This window comes from Ptychodera flava, chromosome 20, assembly GCF_041260155.1.
Source record: "Ptychodera flava strain L36383 chromosome 20, AS_Pfla_20210202, whole genome shotgun sequence".
NCBI lineage: Eukaryota > Metazoa > Hemichordata > Enteropneusta > Ptychoderidae > Ptychodera > Ptychodera flava.
The window spans coordinates 10,811,111-10,830,800 of NC_091947.1; the positions used below are offsets into that span (position 1 = coordinate 10,811,111).

The window sequence follows — 19,690 nt, forward strand, 5'->3', positions numbered from 1 at the left end:
CCTTTTATTGCGTATGTTTACTGTGTTTTGCATTGAATAAGCGAATGCATTCAAGGCAGTTGACCGAGGACCCCTTGTGCATATTTTCTAATTAAACTGAAAATGGTGGGACTAAAAATCGATTAAATAAAATAACATTAAAATTTGAGTTTGATCATGAAAATCCAACGTGTCCATCCATGTGTATGACTCAACTACTCAATGCTTTCAGATGTCAATATATGGTGAAAAACAAGACGTGTGAATCACGTATATATACCTGTGGAACACCAGGGAGTGGGGGAATTAATTTGTTTACGTTAGCCCAGGTGAAAGACTAAGGCTGACGAATACAAATATAGTTGATAGACTATCGTTAACGTAGCATAGACACTTACAACCTTGGTAAATAACTAATGTGCTACTTGATATCGGTTTTTTTCTCACTCATATTTTACCGATGATCTTTGATGATCGTGCTGCACACATACTGAAGAAACCTGGAATTCCTTGCAACCACAAACTCATCTCTCTCTCTCTCTCTCTCTCTCTCTCTCTCTCTCTCTCTCTCTCTCTCTCTCTCCATTACACGAAAACAATAAGTCGATAAGTAATCATTACTTTAGTTTAATGGAAATACATAAACTGTGAAGTCACTGTCTGTCATTTTGCTAAGAAGCTTATTGTACCTCTCCATTATGTATAATCTTTCCAGATTCTATAGAAAAGTCATATTTACAATAGGAGTCGAGTCAATTCTACATCATATTTTCATGCAGGACAATAATTGTTATGCTAGTAGACGCAGATTTTTATCTGACTAATAGTGTTTACCTGTCTTTTATTACTATGTCTGAGATGTAACGTAAATAGAAGTTGCATATAGCCTTTACAGTAATGTGTTTTTTCTTGTGATGTTCAATAGAGTATACTACTAAGAAATTCAATTGGAGATGATGCCAGGGCTAAATTCTGATCGTCAGTATATGTATGCATATAACCGTTCCGAGTGTATGCATGACAATTTCTGACAGACACATAGATATCAAGACGGTAACCCCCTGGGTGTCACCAACAGGACGCCTCCCACCCAGAAGTCGGGACATTAGGGACTGTGTTAAATTAAGGTTCGGGTGACTAAATGACCCGGGGTGTCTCCATTAGAACAGAGAGAATATCCATTGTTATCACACAAACTTAAAGATTTAAGATTTATACTCTATTTACCCGTCTCTAGTCTGACATAACTATATTCAAGTTTTCAACAATTTTGAGTATATTTTTCAGTATTTTTTTCCTGCTTATCTACATTTTCCGCTGTAGTCCTACTACACCGCTGAGATGGCCAGCGTCCTACCAATGCAACGCGTGATCATTATAATTCTTGACAAATGAATTCAACTTGGATGCACTATTTCATTCAGTAAACGCTCATGGTGCCAGGCACAGATTGAGTTGGTAGCTAAACCATTCCGTCCTACTAAGAGTTTCAAGCGACAAAATACAGTTAAGACAGAACAAAAAATACTTAAAACCAGCTGAAAGTTACATGCAACCAATCTTTATATACTGTAAACGGAAAATTAAATGAAGCGAAACAAATTACAAATTATTTATTCGTCATCACAGCTTTCCAATAAAGTTGTACCTGCGACGCGGTGTTTTACATCATCCTAGTGTCTTTAGCCTGCAATATGGAATTACTATAAACGGGAATGTCTGTACATATACATACATACATACAGACAGACAGACAGACAGACAGACATACATACATACATACATACATATAGACAGACAGACAGACAGACAGACAGACAGACATACAACTGGATCACGTCGGTGATTCAGACTGCAGACTGAATAGGTGTATTCGTCGGTGAAAGCCAAGGCTTTCCCTATTATATGTTGCGTTGAAATAGTTATACAAACATATTCTCGAGTTAAACACCACAGATGCACACATCATCTCTTCATTCACGTAGAGATTTTTTGACGCTGCTTTGTCCGTTGCCTTTTTTGGTTGTAATGTCGAACAGTGTTTCATATTTGTAAGAAGACGGCGAAGACTCCGCAAATGTAGACAGTTAGAAGGACATAGAAACAGAGCCGGTCAAGGACCAAGGATAGGTACTTCCACGCTTGCAGGAGCTGTAAGGAGATGAAATAATTGTATTTATGGACGTGACTTTGGATAATACAGAAGGAAACAGGCAGCAATTAGATGTCCAAAAAACAGGCTAGATGGACTGCAAGAACTCGGGCTTTATATCTCTTTTGATATAATGCAAATCGATGGATCAAAATATCAAAAACATATTAAAAAAGCAGTACACCTCTTAGGGTACATTATCTTGGAAATAGAAATGTTTTTTTTTTTTTGAATTAGACATTGAAATCTCAAATTTATCATTATCTGATGATGATGACAAACAGTATTCGATAAACTGTAGTTGACTATACACGAACTTCTCTCCGATCATTGTCAAAAATAAATGTATATGAAACCGAACAAAATTTTCAACACTGTCCTGATGATAGGTAAGCTTAATGCCGCTGATAATATGAAGGGGTCACAACATCTGTTATACCTAATTTTTGAACTATGTCCAAAAGTATGATCTTGTCCCTTTTCTGAAATCATTCAATGTACTCGCGTCAAACACGGATGTAGTTGATGATACTGCCTTTGACAGATTTGTGATTTTCAGCACATTTTAAACTGTTTTGTCGATACTAACAACGTTTCTCTTCACATTTCCTCCAGCCGTATAAAAATAGTATGTACCTTCATTACACCCAAAAGGTAAAAACAAATTACACGAAACGTGAAAGCAGTTTTCACGATCGATTGACACCGATTGGTACAAGTTATAAACATGTTATGCATATCCTGAGATTAACTAAAATTTAGTATGAGAATAACAGTATGATTGCAATGTCAGAACAACTCAATGAACACACCTCCTTATTCTTCAAGTCATCTCTGAGTATGTCTCGTACTTCTCCGACGTTCTGGACGACGGTAGATAGCATTGATACGCGTCTCTCATGGTTTGATTTCTCACTTTTACCGGGCTTGACAGATCCACCATAATCTTCTATAGAGGGCAATTCCACGGTCTTGACATTGTAGCCAAAGTCTTTGACATTTGGATGGACGGCATTCTCCTTCGCAGGACTGAACTGCTTTAGACCCAAGTAGGGAGGCAGAATTTGCAGAAAGATACGTCGTGTCGTCGAGTTCATGGCCAGGTCGTTCTCCGAACGGTGGTGGACCCTCAGGATAAAGATACTGATGGCAATGGACACTGCAATGATGCCAGTGTTGAAGTACAGTAGCTCTAGGATGAGGGGTATCGATTCTGACGTCACCGGGGTGATGTCCAAGATCATGACAATGAAGATTGAGGTTGCTATGAAGATCGACACGGAGAAAGACAACTTCTCGCCGGCATCGCAGGGCAGGAAGAAGACACAGAGTGTCAAGAGAGCCTGCATGACGGAAGATGGGATGATGTTGACAATGTAGTAGAGAGGTTTTCTGTTCAAATGCAGTGTGAACTCAATGGTTGTCCAGTTACTCTCATCCAACTCGTTGTAGATGTACAATATGGATGACGAACTCCCCACAACATCCCACTCGGTGTGCTCAAGAAAGATTGACAAATCTACGCTTTCGGGCCTGGTCTTGAAAATCAGTTCGTGGGATTGAAGGTTCCACGGCGTGAACGCGAGAGTGCATCGTTGTCTGTCGAACGGGAACAAGGAGACGTCTAGTTTGCAGGGGCTTTCATATATGTCCTGTGGTATTTTGCGGACTGTACCATTGTAGTACACCATGGAAGTTCTCGTTTTAGACAAGTAATATTGGTCGTTGGCGCTGTGTAGAAATGTATTTGTAAGTATAAGTGGATTTGATAGATGGGCCTTAAAATTCTTCTCCTAAAAGTAACTGTGTCAATGGTGACTATCGAGATCACTTTTGAAATCTCGTGTATCTTCAAAATAAAATGCCACCATGAGGTTGGATCGCACAAGAATATCCCTACCTCTGTAAGATTGGCATGTTTTGAGCAAAGACATATTCAAAATAACGACATAGTTACCTTCTAAAGTTGACAACATTTGGCATCCACAGCCAATCTGATGGGACCGTAGTTCTGTTGATACCACCAAACATCTCGGGATCCCATTGAAGACGACAATCTGTCCACATCTAGGTGCGTATGCAAATTTAAGCTGTCATCAGTCGAAGCTTTTAGCTTAAATTTGTTAGGTGTTATCATTTCTGGGACACATATTCGGACTATAAAACTTGTACAATACTTTTTTGGTCTACCACATTTCGGGGCGCATTTGTAGCTTTTGGCGTTTGTAACCATTTTATCGGCTTATTTTTGAGAAAATCGACGATTTCATTTTTCCACTACAGTGTTTAAATTCCAAGTGTTGGTCGTTATTTGATTATCTGTTTCTCCAATACCAAATTTTGCAAGATGACCCAATATTTTTATTTCTGACTTCGGAAGGTAATGGTTTTAAGGAAACGTTATAATATTTCAATTTCGAGGGTCGTACCATGTCGATTAATTTTGAGCACCACTCCACTGAATTTAATGCTCTTTGAATGATTCAGAAATATCTTTCACAAATACAAATGCAAGCGTATCCTATATCCTTTCAGTTGTAAAACTCTATTATCTCATAGGCATCACTTTCCGGGTACTTTGCATAAAAAACGTGATCTGCTTTATCAATCATCCTCGACTACATAACCTCCCATCTCTACTGCAATGCGGTGCTAACTGCTCATGAAAAGGCGATAACTTTGGATCTGAAGTTTAATACCCATATCAGATTTGGGAAGATATCCTACCGGAAAGATGGTTTCTGCATCGGATTATGAAGAGGAAGATATTTCTCTATCGTACTTCTATTGTAGATAATTTTCCAATGATATGAAAAAGACATTGACAGTAATATACAGGGTATATGCATTCCGTATCTAAAATAATTATCATAATAACAAGCTTGATATCACGTAAAATTGTATCTAGATACAACAGAGCAGAGGAAAACTGCTTCGTCCAAACTGATCATATTATGACCATAAATTTGCTTTTCTTTACAAAGGACAGCAAATCTTTGATACACATCAAATATCACAAATTTGTACCTGCGTAGTTAGACCTCTTGTCCTGGTAACCTGCTGTTTTTCATCCTGTTGACAAAAAATATATATTTTACAAAGTCACGTGACGTCATCTCTTGTACTTACTGACTATATCAAAGAACAGGTGACTTCGAAAAAAGTTCGCCTATCTGGAGAGTTGGGCTCCTTACATAATTTGAGCAAAATGACATCCTTTGTTGCGTTTTACTTTATTCACGATTATTGATGTGATAAAAACTCAGAGCCTTTTATATAGTAATTGTTTGTGATGTTCAGTGTAAATATTTGATCATTTAAAAAGCCTAATCTGAAATGAAATGGTCTCGATAGTATAAAAGCTTTTGTGATAAGTTGAAAATTGAAGCATTTCCCAAAAATCAATACTGTTAAGTAAAACTGACGACGACGATGATGATGATGATGATGATTACGACAGTGATGATGATGATAAAACTTCTATTTATGAGCCATATGTTACATTTCATCTTTACGGTAGTTAAGTGAACTTATTATAATGAACTTATAAGATTTAAAGCATCAAATCGAAACAAAATTTTAGAAAGAGAACATTTCTTTCTCGTTTCAGTCTCCGTATGGGACAGAAGGCCTTAATATAAATGCGTGCACGAAAATCTTGTGTCAGCGCAATAAAAGATAACAGCCTTAAAACTATATGATCACAGTCAACTTTCCCTGCTCTGCTCACTTTCCGCCTCTGTTAGTCCTTAATGAAACTGTTAGACCAGAAAAAAATATTATACTTAAATCATCATTTGTCTCACCATCAAAGCCGAAAGCTTAGTATTTGCAGTCAGTAACTTTGACATATCTACTTTACTTGGTCTATGATAACAGACACACATGATGGCGATGATCATAGACAACTCCGCAGTTATAATACTTACTACATCCAGCAATAGCATGAGATACAGCCTGAATTCCCAAACGATTGCTTCGCCATATTCTGTTGGTCTGACATGCTTGCTGTAATTTCGGAAGAGCTCTGTCTGCAACTTCTCCTCAGTATCGTAAACGTAGGCTGTAAACAGGACATACAAGTAAAGAACGTCTCGAGGTCAGGCAGCCAGAGTTAGATTTACATGAACGAGGAAGAAATGCCATTTAACAGTCTCGTAAAAACTTTTAAAAACGTAATAGGATAAGATAATGGGACACTCTGCTTGTCTCCTTTCATCTCTGATATTGCAGTAAAAATATTTTTACGGTAGATACAGATGAACTTCAACGTCTTTCATTGACATGTGTTCATGCGACATGATCGATCTTGGTCAAGATCATACCTGCATATGTCGATCCAACGTGGTTCATCACATAAAATAAATGTAACAAACGAATACAGAAATGTAAACTCTGTTATATCATTTACGTACCATGAGCGTTGGATAATATCAAAGCCATTGCAGTTAAACTGCAACATACAATGGTAGTTGATGGTGCCATTTTGGATACACGGAGTTCCGATCTCCCATCAAAGAAATAGAAAACGAGTCTTTGCAAAGAGCCAAGGTATCTTATTACTATTTTATCGAAAATCGTCAGTGCTGGGCAAATGTAACAAAGCCGACAAGTGAAGGCAAACAAATGTTTCTTGAATAAACACATTAGATTCAAATTATTAAAAAAGGTTGAACGTTGATCGATAAAACACCATTTATCGATGTGATCTCTGTGAAGGGATTGTGTAACGAAATCAATACCTGACAATCATAATTCATTCCACAAAGTAAAAATAAATTTTACAAGGTCATTTGTAATGCGATGTTACATTACTAAGATTGCATTACTACCATAGGCTTATTTCTCTCAAACAATAAGGCACAGAATTAAATCATTTGATATTTATATTGTAGTGTCATTCTCAAAGTTATTTTGATGGACATTTGCTGTGATATTGACTAATATTTTTTCGTCACCATATTAAAGAGCATTTGAATCGACCAGAGCCTACGATGTCAGTGTTCAAATCGCCCGCATAAACGCTTTTTAATATGGCGAAGAAAAAAAAATCAGTCAGTATGGCAACGATTTCAGAACAGCCAAGTGTTTCCTGATGTTTGTCGAGACATTCATGATCTCCAAAAGTATTGCCTACTTCTTTCCCAAGCAGTAGCCAAACTTAATTTATAAGTTTTAAGGCCAAAAAGATTCGGTAAATGAAACGGATTTGTTAAGCCGTTATCAAAGGCTTTGAGAGTAATGTTTTCTACTGTTTTGTTATGTCAAATTGAAGAAAAACAAACAAAGGAATGACAAGCAAAGAAAACGACAAAGAGGAAGTGTAAACGTCAAGGCTGAACTGTCTGAATTAATACATTGATGCGTGAAAAATATGTGGAACAATCGCTGTTATGCCCTTTTTGCTAAATGACAACCAGTAATACTAAACTAGTTTATTATAGAGTAGAAGAAAACCGAAGAAAAACAAACAAACGACAAACAAACAAACGAAAAGTCAGAGGAAGTGCCAACGTCAAAGCAAACCTTTATAAAGATCAATCGGAGGGTGAGAAACCGCAGTTTAAATATTCAGTAATAACGTAAAAATAGCTTTGCTACCATATTTTAGTTTTGCTATAATCTCTGAAATTAAATCGTAAACTTACCGTCGACTCGAAAACGGCGACAGCGTTCCTGACGATTTAAGCCATCATTCTATGAATTTACTAAATGACCGTAAAAGTGGACAGGCACAAACGGTTTGTTTTTTAGGAGTTACTTGCAAGTTATCCAGGGCATTTCAACTCACAGTATAGCTTTAGAAACTAGAATTGTCAAATCTTTATGATACAATTACATTCTTTGGCTCTTGGACTACGAAGTTAAAACCTTTCGAGAACGCGTGTCAAAGATATGTTTCCATCTTTCTGTACAGCAAACTTTCCCTTGTATATGAAAAGAAAGACGTGTCTATAACAATTCAACGGGTGATAGCGTAACTCGACACCCGCTCGGTGATGCCAGGCGATCCGGATGTATATTAAGAAAGATGAGCATATGTGTATGTTGGGTAGGGGTACACCAGGAAGGGATCTGATCACGAATGAACACGTTTAAAAGGTCGTTTAGTTTATAATTACAGAGGATGTACCACCTGGTACATCCATGGATTTACCACGTGGCACATTCATGCGACTACAAAGTGACCGTTTGCTGACAGTGAGAGATTGTTTGGCTACGTTATTTGGCATTTGCTTATAAGCTGGGGACGATTTTCATATGGACATATATATGGTCTTTATTTAGTCGCACTAATTGACAAATATTTCTGGTGCATGTGCTAATGTACTATGTGTAGTATATTTGCCAGGCTTATGATACAGTCTCAGGATCAGCATTTTAAGCCAATATTAATATTTCTTTTTTACCAGTTTCAATGCAAGTGAAGTTTGTTGTCCTGTATTTGTTTCGAAACATTCATATTTACACAGGAATGTTTTACGCCCTGTGCCCCGCCGTTAATTCTTTTTTAACTGGAAATCAAAGTCGAAGGAAAAGGAGGCCGAAGAGTTGCAACCATTCATAAGAAGTTGGCCTCAAAAACTTTTCGCAATTTTCCAAGAATATTCGTTGATTTCTACTCATTTACCAATGGATAGCGGCGTCTAAGCCGATTCCGTTGGAAAACATCCTCGCAATATTGTCATTTTCTTTAAACTTTCACAAAAGACTTGGAATGAAAAGTCACTTTGAAATTTATATTCAAAACGTGCTGTCGGCGCGCTAGATTTCAAGATATAATGCCAAGATTATTCATTCCTATACTAAAGAACTTACAAAAATGCTGACGCATCAGTTTTTCTCAGTTCATGCGATGAATATATAATCAATCATATAAATAATGTATTAAACATCTCAAGTGGTAAGCAACACTCATTTTCCTTACACAATCTAATTTCATTCATAAGGGAATCTTTTCAAACTCTACACTACTGAAAATAGCAATACTTTAGTCTTTATCAGCTGCTCCCTACATGTTCATGGGCTGAAATTTGTCTTAAAGCATTTAAAACTTCATGAAATCAAAGGGTATGGTATATTTCTATAGATGTATCTCAAAATAGCAAGATCTGAACATTTCTTTTTCTTCATCTTATTTTTCTTGTCTGCTCACTGTGTTCTTCATGGCATAGATTAGAAAATAGGCAATATTTGCTAACAACGCTTGTCCGTGTATTTCCTGAAATTATAAAAAAAATGTCAAAAGGGAGCCAGTTATAGTAGGATAAAACGTGTGATAGGAGTACTTCAGGATCTCGTAACTCAAAAAAGTAGTTTTTTTTTGGTTAGAATAAATCAAAGCATAATATATGCAAAAATCAGAGAAATGAAAATATGGCAAATTGTGATTTGTCAACACATTACAACAATAAAAGATAACAAAAAGAGCCCGTTTCAACTAGGGAAAACATAGGGTTGGGGTACTTTGGGACCCCCAACTCAAAAATAGGACGGGCAGCCCTTTTTTTCCTTTTTGACTTTGTTGATACAATCAATCAGAGCATGTCAGATGAAGTGATCAAAACATGTAAAAACATTTGCAGTACAAAAACCGTTAGGTAAGAGTATTTCAGGACCGCCCAACTCAAAAGCTAGAACGGGAACCCCTTTGTTCGGTATATTTTTGTTGTTATAATTAAGCAGAGCACAACTTATGAAAACATACGAAAAAAGACAATACTTTTAGTTTTTAGTACACCCCATCTTAAATGAAACTTCCGCAAATAAAAAAACCGCTTTTATTATCATATATAAAGGAAAATACGGCCTAAACATACAGAACACCTATTGCTATGTATTCAGACGTGATGGCAAGATGTTGTCTCTGTAAAGATTCTAAAATCGAATATGTTCCATATCAACTGCTTCAGGACGCTACTTTCGTAAAAGTACATGAAGGAGGCTAGATTGAGTGGGGAATTCCTATAATTGCATGTGCTCGTTTCACGCAAGAGGAAGCGCGGAGAGGAGCGCCCCCAAACGACGTATCTTACAGTATCCAGCGGACCTTGGACGCTGAGTCTCGTACAACCATGGCAGTCAAATCAATTGTTGTTGTTATTGTAATATTACAGTGGTAGTGCATGGAGAATGGATATCGCTACGGTTTTAGATAAGCAAATCACATAGCGAGTGGGACTTTCCCTTCTATAAATAAACATGACCAGGCACCGAGTTCCATTGGTTTCAAACCTTCACAGACTTTGAATTGTTCAAAAAACGATGGTATCCGATGATCTTTTTGCACAATTCGTCAACTTTGCTATCCTACCGACCAAAAAACAGTTTTCAAAGTGACGGACGGTTAAATTTCTTTCATCAGTCAGCCTCATATATGAAATGTAACACGCCAAAGGTGGTTCCCCATCTATATTTAGCGATGATAGCTATGTGTTTTTTTTTGGTCCGGGAGATTTAATAATGCAAAGGTCACAAAGAACCAATCAAATGGAGCGAATGCCTTATGAATGACTCGGCATTACCTTGTAACTCATATTCTATCGTTGTAAACGATAGGAGCAGTTTCCTGTTTCGTATATCACAATAATTTTGATAGCAAAAATGTTGGCGTAATTTGTCGTCACGTTGCTTTTAGCAACAAACAATTGTCATCATGGATCCCATACCCTTGAAACCGATTCATTTGATCTACTTAAAATATTCTGGCTCATCAGACCAACATCATGGCGACGAATCCAGGGTTGCAGCTGGTATCTGCATTGCTAATATGTACTTACTGCAGAAATGTTCTTCGGCAACCAGTGCAGACCCACTGCGGGCACCGCTTTTGCCTCGGCTGCCTTGAATATATACTTCTATCAAGGTAGGTAGCGCTTCATTATTCTTCGCCTTGCAAATAATTCACATCCAACTTGAAGGAGTAAGCCATCGATCCATAATTCTCAGGCAAAGGGGATCATGTTCATGACGGACGGCTCTTGAAAACGCAATATTCCCGTGACTTTTGTACAGAATCCCATCAAATGTTTATGAATGGTATTCTGTTATAAACATTTGAATCATCGCCCGACAATTGTTTCTAATTTTTGTCCTTTAAATTTAATTCAAAGACTAAAATTCTAAACAATCGTCGATTGATATTATACACATACAAGAATATGTGGCATGCATTCTCCTTAGTAGGATCCGAAAAGTTGACCTTTGTCACGGGCAAAGGGAAACACCGTTTCTTTGTCTGTGTCTTTATCGTTTGATCTACGTGATGCATGTAGTTGATCAATAAGTCAACAATAAAATATCACTCATGCTAACAACGTACTACCGTAACGTCTTTAGCATATTTAATATCTGTCTCTGATTTTATCTTTTATCTTCATCTTTTTAGAAATCCACATCCGTACTGCGATGGTTGCTTGGACGATGAAAATATCCCCGATTCCTTGTTGAGCAAAGACAAGGTACACAATTCAATCAACAGATACCGTAAATTTGTTAAAGCTACACACACATACTCTCTTTTTATTTATTAATTTACATATCCGAGAGCTATAGGGAGCATCATTCAAACTTAAATTTTAGGAACCAAAGAGTGGTGTCATTTGTTAAACCATGTCATTATCACTTGAGCTTTCAGGGTCGTCGACATGACATTGACATGACGAAAGTTTCCGGTAAGGGAGTTGTGCTTTTGATGCATTTCTGTATTCATTAATAGCACAGACACGGACTCTATCTGACAAACTATTGTCAATAAAATCATTTATGACGATAGTTGGGCGCTAGTGTGAAACGCGTGTGTATTTGCCGAGTTATTTTGAGATTCCCCAAAACCTTCCTCCTTGTTGTGAAACTGTATTGTATGAATGTTGTATAACGTAAACGTTTCTTTCAATCGTGTAACCATTCCGTTATGTTCAATATTTTTTCTGTATTTACAGTACACTCCAATACGATGCTCAGCGCTCACTTTTTTCATAATTAGTGCGAGACACAAGTGTTTATAATTTTACTTATTTACATGCAACTTTAAATTTCAGGCCTTCTTTGATAAAGCTGCCATCAGAGACCTGAATAAAACGCCAATTGTCTGTAAGAACTCCCCAAAATGTCAATGGCATGGCTCTTATCAGGAATACATTCAGGTAGGGCTTTTTTTTTGAAATTCAACAGTTTGCTGTCACAGAGGTTCACATGACACTCATACTGGTCGAAATGACGTGTTTGACACAGTTGACCCAATTCAATTAATTATAATCGTCTTCAATTTCTTTTCCACAGACAAAAAAGGGCTTACTGTGTATGTCACGAAAGTCCCGAACAATATTACTCTTTGGGATAAATGGGTCAATCTTCAAAGTATGAGTGAGCAAGTAAGGTTAGCAAGTACGTAAGTCAGTAAGTAAGTGAGTTTAGCAAGTAGGTAAGTCAGTAGGTAAGTTTGTAAGAAAGTAAGTACATGAATAAGTTAGCATTTGTTAATAGGTAGGCTACGTTAGTAGGTCAGTTAATAAGTAAGGAAAAGGGTAAGTAACTAGATAAATAAGTGAGTTTATATTTTTCTTCACTATCAAACCGAACGCCTTATGTTGCACACCTAGTTTCTCATAAGCGCTGACCGTGAAATCACGGTGATCTACTCTTTAATGGTTCGCGTTTGCTTCACAGGTTCGTGAACAATGCATGACTGAACATTATTGCCATCACAAAAATATCATAATTTTCATAGATCCATGCGGACTGCTGTCCTTTCGAGGGGGTACTCTGCATAAATGAGGGATGTCAAGAGACGATGAATCGGAGAGATTTGGAAGTTCACCTGCACAACTATTGCGAAATGCGTCGACAGAAACATCCATTCCGTAGGGCCGTAAGTTGTACTATGTTTTGTTTTAAATTTCGTTTACACGTTGGCCTTTACATTTCACTACTTTCCTTACGAGTCATTGTTTTTATATTGTGTTCCATATCGCAAATGTACCACTATGCGTGTGAACAAATACATGGGATTTGTACATAGTGTCAAAAGAGAACAGCTAGTGCAAACGTTCTTCGAAAGCCATATTGGCATTATAAGGAATTAGATATATTCGGCATATATGTAGCCACTGGAACTCATCTTGCTCTTTTCAACACTATGGTTTCTTTCAGATCTGCGCAACTGATCACGGAGGGAACAGTAATTGGTGGCAAGTCTACGTGTATGCAGACTTCAAGGTTTGTCCAAATACTGTAAGTAATCTGATGGAGGGAACTTTCAAATTTCTCAACAAGTTTTAAGGGCAGCGATAATCATAATGGAACATTACCTTACTAGATATGTACTTTAGAATGTCAGAACTGCTGTGTTGCAAATCGTACGAAAAATTCTCTGTTGGGTTTTGTTTCATCTCTGGCGGAGTTGTGTCTTATGATAATACCTTTAAGTCCGGTGCAAGGGAAGACAACTGAATGTAGAATTGGTGTAGACATTTTTATCAAAATAAATCGTGCAGAAGAAAATTAGAGGAGAATTGAAACATGTTCAAATACCATATTTGAGCCAGTCTGTCAGTAATGCTCACAGGGAGTGAAACTCTCATTTATTAACTGAATTTATACATTTACATATTTGCCAGGAAACATAGAATGTAAACAAAGCTCTTCAAATCTATTATGGGCTGTAGGGCTCATGGCCATTAATTATTGGTTGTTATTTCTAAAAAAGAGTGAGCACACGACACCCTAGGATCTTAAGCGATCACAAGACAAGAGAAGTTCGATCATTATATTTTCTATTTTTAAATGTTAGGGCGATGGAAGTAAAACAGCCGAATTTTCTCAATTCGAAATGCCTGGTCATCCTTGAATATCTTTGCATAGGATAAATGAATAACAAAGCATTTAATTATATTGCAGAAATCCTGGACCGACGAAATGCATGAAATACCGGATATGACGTCACGGAATCCACCGGAAAGTGTGGGGCAACTTCTTCACAGGCCCTCATAAGACCTCTAGGAAAGGTTTGTGAAATAACAGCGTTTTTTTAGGATTTGCAAAATTTAAAAGAATTTCTAAATATTCACTTTTCAGGATTACAGGTGGATGGGTGGATACAGTACTATTCGGTAATTTTACGGTATTGACTGTGATGACAATATACTGATGTATGGGTTGTGATGTTTTTAAGATTCCGGAGCTGTAGAGCTGTAGAGGCTTGTTGCCGTGATACGAAATTTCGTGTCCGCAAAGGCAATAACTGTAAAACATAGTAGTTCGTAACATACCTGTTTTCACGTAACTGTGGGCTACGCGGTTTTTAAGCTTCAGAAACTATGACAGGTCAATTTGTTGGCCCCTGCAAACTTCCTTCATGCTAGCACTGATAACAGCAGGAGTATGGACCTGTGTCACACCTATTTTATGGTTACGTATTTTGTGTTTGCACTAGATAACACAAGGGCTGCTTAAGTGGCACCTTGAAATAAAGACAATTTTATTGGTTTGAAGGATTTGCGCTGAAACTAAGCACCGCCATCTCGTTTAAACCTTTTCGACGTGATTGTGTCTTTCTTTTAATTTCGATTTTTGCAGAGAAATGCTTACGACGACTTCAAAAAGCCCAGTGAGTATTGTGTTCGAAGCCTGACTTTACTATTCAATTATCTAGAAATACACAGATTTTAATTACCAACGAATTCTCGATAACAAACACCATAATCAAAAGCGGTTAGTACGATGATACATAATGATTTATATGAATATTTTCGGCGACGGTATGTTCTTGTGTAAGTCGACTTAGAAATCTTACAGTGGTTTGCTTTGAAGCATTGGCATTAGACGAACTAGACATATTGTCTAAATCGAGGTGTTGCCAACACTGTCGGGTGCAATCAACAGCTAAGCGGTAACATGAGTCAATCATAAAAAAAATCAACTCTGCCAAAGTTGAGACATTGTCATGCAGCAGGTCAGATGTAGTCAAAACAACTACACCATGAAAGCAAGTGATAAGACTTGGACAGTGCTTGTACATATGTGTTGTTTAGATTACGTCTTACCGTCTGCTTGACAATGTTTCAACTTTTGCATAGTTGAGTTTTTCATGATCGACTCATGTTACCACTTAGCACCCGACAGTGTTGGCAACATCTCGATAATGCCAATGCTTCAAAGCGAACCACTGTATTATTCGATGAAAGTCTTGAATAAATATTAAAATCCTATAAGGTAAAATCAGTTATTTCCAGCTTAGCCTTTAGCAATGTTATTATTATATGTGGAAATTTTTCATGTTCAAATCGAATTTCAGTAATTCATACTTTGCTGCATATAAACGATACCTTAAGAGAGAGAAAAATGTATTTCTTTTTTTTTATCCAGAACCATGTCTTTTTAGAGATTTCAGAAAAAAAATATGTAGACATTGTGACTAAATGTGACTTAACATGTAGGGAGTTATGGAGAAATTTGGTGTCGTAGAGAGACTTGTCGATGATAAGAGTATTGTTTGAAGATTTTCTTATGATTTATTTATTGAGACATTGCTGAGACATTGCTGACTTGAGTTTTATTTGTAGAGAAAACACGTGTATTATAGAAGTTTTTAATATTGATGAGTAATGATGTATAATGCGAGAGGAACTGCTTGAAAGAAGGAGAGTGTTGCGGAGATAACATCAAGACTTCTCAATGTCTTGACCAAACGGTGATGCATCTTAGCAGTCGTTGACAGCATCTCGAATGAAGGTCAAATGCGATATTGAAAATTAAAGAACACAGATTATAAGTTATTCAGAGTTGACGAAAACAACATTATGTTTGCATTATATATTAAGAGCACGGCAGATTGGTAAGTAAAACAATATCGACAAGAAGTTAATATTTAATTTTACATGGAAATTTTGAATCATATTAAGAAATATAAGATTAGGGTAGTTTACTTTTATTGAAAGAAACAAGACAATTCCACTTGATGGTTTTAATGCATGTCAGTTATAGATAAATGATCAAGAAATATCCCTTGTAGCTTGCATTATTACTTGAAGAGCGGTTTTGATATTATTCGTGATTCGATGAATTCTTTTGTCCTTAATTCATACCTATTGCTTTATCGAAGCCAAGCCAAGGTATCGTTTAAAAGTCATGTTCCAAAAACACGAGACAGACGATCCTAATGTAACAATATAATGTAACGAGAATTGCATCAGGCCAAGACCAACACCCATTTACACCAAGATAAAGGCGAAACTGTACCAATGGCGATGACGTCAATAAGCTTGTCTATTGTAAAGACTATGTATTGATAAAAACTTGACAACTGCGTGGAGTCAACATCTTTAAGTCAACAACTTCGCAAACCATACGTACGAGTATTCCCCAAACCATGGAGGTGCCCAAACTAAGGAAAAGTCACACCTTTATCTTCTAAATCACTTTACAAATTGGATTTATAATTGTTTATTATGTCACCATGAGAACGCTATTGTCATTTTGGGGAACTGTATCGACAATGAGTCATCGTTTTCGCAGGCGTTTATCGGGAACAACCCAGCAACCTGGGCAAACAATCGACAGGACATACTTATAAACTAATCAATGAATGTATTGTACCAATTTATTAAATTGTCATCGTTTCTGTTATCGTGTACTTTGAATTCAAATGCTCTCAGTGTGAGCCTTATAAACGGCGCGCCAAATGTTTCAAAAATATTTATCGTCATAGAGTAAAAATAAACTGTCAAATTTTCTTTCTAAAAACAAGTCTTAAACGTGTATGAATAATAAAGAAAAAAGTTCTTTCGTCCATATCATTGCATTTTATTAATGTACCTTTTCATAAAAATAGCATTCATTTGAAAATACGTGTCATTAAATATTTGAATGTGCCTGTACAGATAAAGATGACGTGCAACCGTCTTTCTTGATTGAAATAAAAATTCGATGGAATTACGGAAGAAAATAAACGAGAAAAGTATTATTACAAAAAGGGCAGAATGTTATGTAATGCTTAATTGTAAAATATTCTTTAAACCGTAATGAGAAGATAAACTTTTCAAAAATTTGGAAATACCACACTCCCATACTTATTGACGTACACATACACGTGTATTTAATATAAAGGTGCAATGAATGCTGATTATAAGGGAAAAAAGAAAAAAAATCAAGCACACACAAAAAATATTGAAATGATTAAAAACAAAACCACCAATAGTACTTGCACTACTACAATAAACAAAACGAACCACCATCAGGTCTGACTAAAAAAGAAAGAGAATCACAATTGAAAAGTCGACCGAGATCGCGCCGGCGTTGAGGCTGTAAAGAAACCAAAACGAGGTCAGCTTGGAAAAAAAACCAAAGCGAGGTTACAAAAAAAAAAAAAAAAGAGGTTACCAAAAAAAAAAAAAAAAAAAAAAAACTCGGTAGAAAAAAAAAGAGGCCCGTTCGAGAAAAGAAAACAGAGTGGGACACCCCGCAGAAAAAGCCCAACATGAAAATTGAATAATTGTCAACGTCATGATTGTTACAGTTTAATGCCAGAGGGTTTGGGATCATCACACTCGGATGTTGGCCATGATATTTGGGGTATTTCAGCCATAACTCTCAGCTTCTAGTCTTCAATATCATCTCATGGACGTCCAAGTTACTGACACGTCCCATTCTATATTAAACAGTTACCAGTTTTGGTTAAAAGTGGACAAAACACTCATGGTGGTTCGTCGGCTGCCAGCGGTCCCCTCGCCCAATGTACACTCGAGGTGGTAAGCAAGCGGCCGGCGCGGCGGTCCCGTCGCTAGTACAGTAGGCCTACAAGCCGGCAACCAGCGATCCCCTCGCTGTAAAGTGTAGGGCCGCCTCTCCCAAACCATAGACAGTCTGTGCCCAAACCCCAACAAAACGATGGCTTGCCGCTAGCCCACGGTTACGTGTGGTTCGATACACAGCGGCCGCCGTGTGGGTATGCTTAGTAAAATTGCATACCACGCAGCACGCTGCGGCCTAGTTCTGCATGGCAGGGCTGTGTGTTACCGGCGTGACACGGCCTCCCGTATAACGCCGATAACACGTACACAGCCCTTCCATGCAAAGCTAGCAGCGGCCGCTATGTATCGAACCATGCACATGTATCACGTGGGTTTAGCCTCTAAACGGAGTGTGGCAAAGGCAAAAATACTCGGGCTGAAACACTCCGTTTAAATTCGAGGCAACGTTTTCACTAGTACCTGTAGAACGCGAACGCGCCCGACTTGACAAACACTGATCAAGCAGCCGCTATTTCTCTGTATACTGTAGCTCAACACAACCAGCAAAGGGAGTGGTAGGGCTACGGAACCGCAGCAAGGCCGGGCTGTGAGTTACCGGATACGGCCAGGCCGTATAACACCGGCGTTATACGGCCAGGCCGTATAACGCCGGTAACTCACAGCCCTGCCCTGCCACCAAGAGCTATGTATAGGCTACTGCACAAATATCGTAGCTCCATATATTGGACTGTGTGGATATAAAGATTTCTGCAATGGGGATCGACATGTCGTGTTTGTGCCTGTCTAGCCCTGCGAGTATGCTATAGTGAGAGTGTCTGGCGTTGCGAAGGCCGGACACTCTCGCCATACTCGTAGTCGTAAGGTATAAAGGCTTGTACAGTTGCGTCGCTTGTCTTGTCGAACACGGAAAGCGATGGATGTTCTCTCAACACGCGGCAGATTTCTTCAAAACTATTCATTTTATCATGATTTTGGTGATCTTTGAGGATAAACGAGGAATTAGCAAACAACGAGGTGGTTTATTATCATGGTATTTGAACCCGATGTATCGAACCATACGTATAAAACTATGTAGAAATCATGTCGGCCAAACGGCGATGACAGTGCGGCTCGGTGGAAGGCCTGCAGTGGGCTCCCAGCCATACCGCGCCTAGGGCATCGATATGTTCGCAGTGTTGCTATGAAGGGTCATGGGTTGTACCTCTCGCTCGTGATCTGACCTGTGGACTGCCTGAAATTGGCTCAGTTAACTTGACTCTCTGGAACTATTCACTGTTAACTTGGACGTTCTTTAGGTGATATTGCCCACTTCATTTCATCAAGTATGGTTTCAAGTAGAGCAGGGCCCAGCCAAACAGAGCTAGGTTTCAAGATGTCACGTTATCACTGAAATGCTCGATTAATATTTCGTCAAACATTGGAGTATGTGGTGATCGGATTCCCCGCTTTTGGGGATTCATCGATCGAAGGAACCGTGAACCATGAGTTTTTTGAATAAAATAATTGTAATTTCGGGCTTGTTTTTTTCTGTGGCGAGTGCTTGTTTTTTTCTTGTTTTTTTTCTTTTTTCTTTTTTTTTTTGCTGTGGCGAGTCCTCATTTATTTTTTTCTTTCCACAGGCCTACGCGTTTTTTTGTATCTCTGTTCATGCAATTTTTTTATTTTTTCCGTTTTTATTTTATTTTATTTTATTTTTTTGTAGATGAGATCCACTTTTGTCTAGAGCCATCACTGCCGAATTTTTTCTCTGATTTTTTCTCTTTACTGTCAAAGCGGCTGGTGATTCATATTATATTTTTGATTATCTATA

At 37.7% G+C, this 19,690-nt stretch overlaps 2 protein-coding genes across 5 annotated transcripts in view; one reads left to right on the forward strand and one right to left on the reverse strand.

The window, feature by feature from the left end:
- The window catches only part of LOC139120003 (neuronal acetylcholine receptor subunit beta-4-like), a 20,674-nt gene continuing 984 nt past the window's right edge, over window positions 1-19,690 (reverse strand). The window contains exons 1-6 of one of the 2 annotated variants that reach the window (XM_070683992.1): window positions 6,547-7,426; window positions 6,061-6,194; window positions 5,159-5,203; window positions 4,089-4,198; window positions 2,944-3,862; window positions 1,767-2,130 (exon numbers count right to left, since the gene is read on the reverse strand). In XM_070683992.1, the coding sequence (XP_070540093.1) occupies window positions 2,023-2,130; window positions 2,944-3,862; window positions 4,089-4,198; window positions 5,159-5,203; window positions 6,061-6,194; window positions 6,547-6,778 (1,548 nt within the window). In that variant the 5' untranslated portion in view covers window positions 6,779-7,426 and the 3' untranslated portion in view covers window positions 1,767-2,022. Of the gene's footprint in view, window positions 2,131-2,943; window positions 3,863-4,088; window positions 4,199-5,158; window positions 5,204-6,060; window positions 6,195-6,546; window positions 7,427-19,690 lie in introns of those variants that run through there. The other variant, XM_070683993.1, reaches the window with a different exon arrangement.
- On the forward strand, window positions 10,640-16,132 carry LOC139120005 (TNF receptor-associated factor 5-like). 3 transcript variants are annotated; one of them, XM_070683995.1, is made up of 7 exons: window positions 10,646-10,997; window positions 11,520-11,592; window positions 12,172-12,276; window positions 12,861-13,001; window positions 13,283-13,363; window positions 14,030-14,136; window positions 14,708-16,132. In XM_070683995.1, the coding sequence occupies exons 1-6, from the start codon at window positions 10,858-10,860 to the stop codon at window positions 14,120-14,122; spliced, it is 633 nt and encodes a 210-aa protein (XP_070540096.1). In that variant the 5' UTR covers window positions 10,646-10,857; the 3' UTR covers window positions 14,123-14,136; window positions 14,708-16,132. The 3 variants fall into 3 exon arrangements, with proteins under 3 accessions (XP_070540097.1, XP_070540096.1, XP_070540095.1); XM_070683996.1 differs by having other exon boundaries at window positions 10,640-10,997; window positions 13,283-13,348; window positions 14,030-16,132; XM_070683994.1 differs by having other exon boundaries at window positions 14,030-16,132.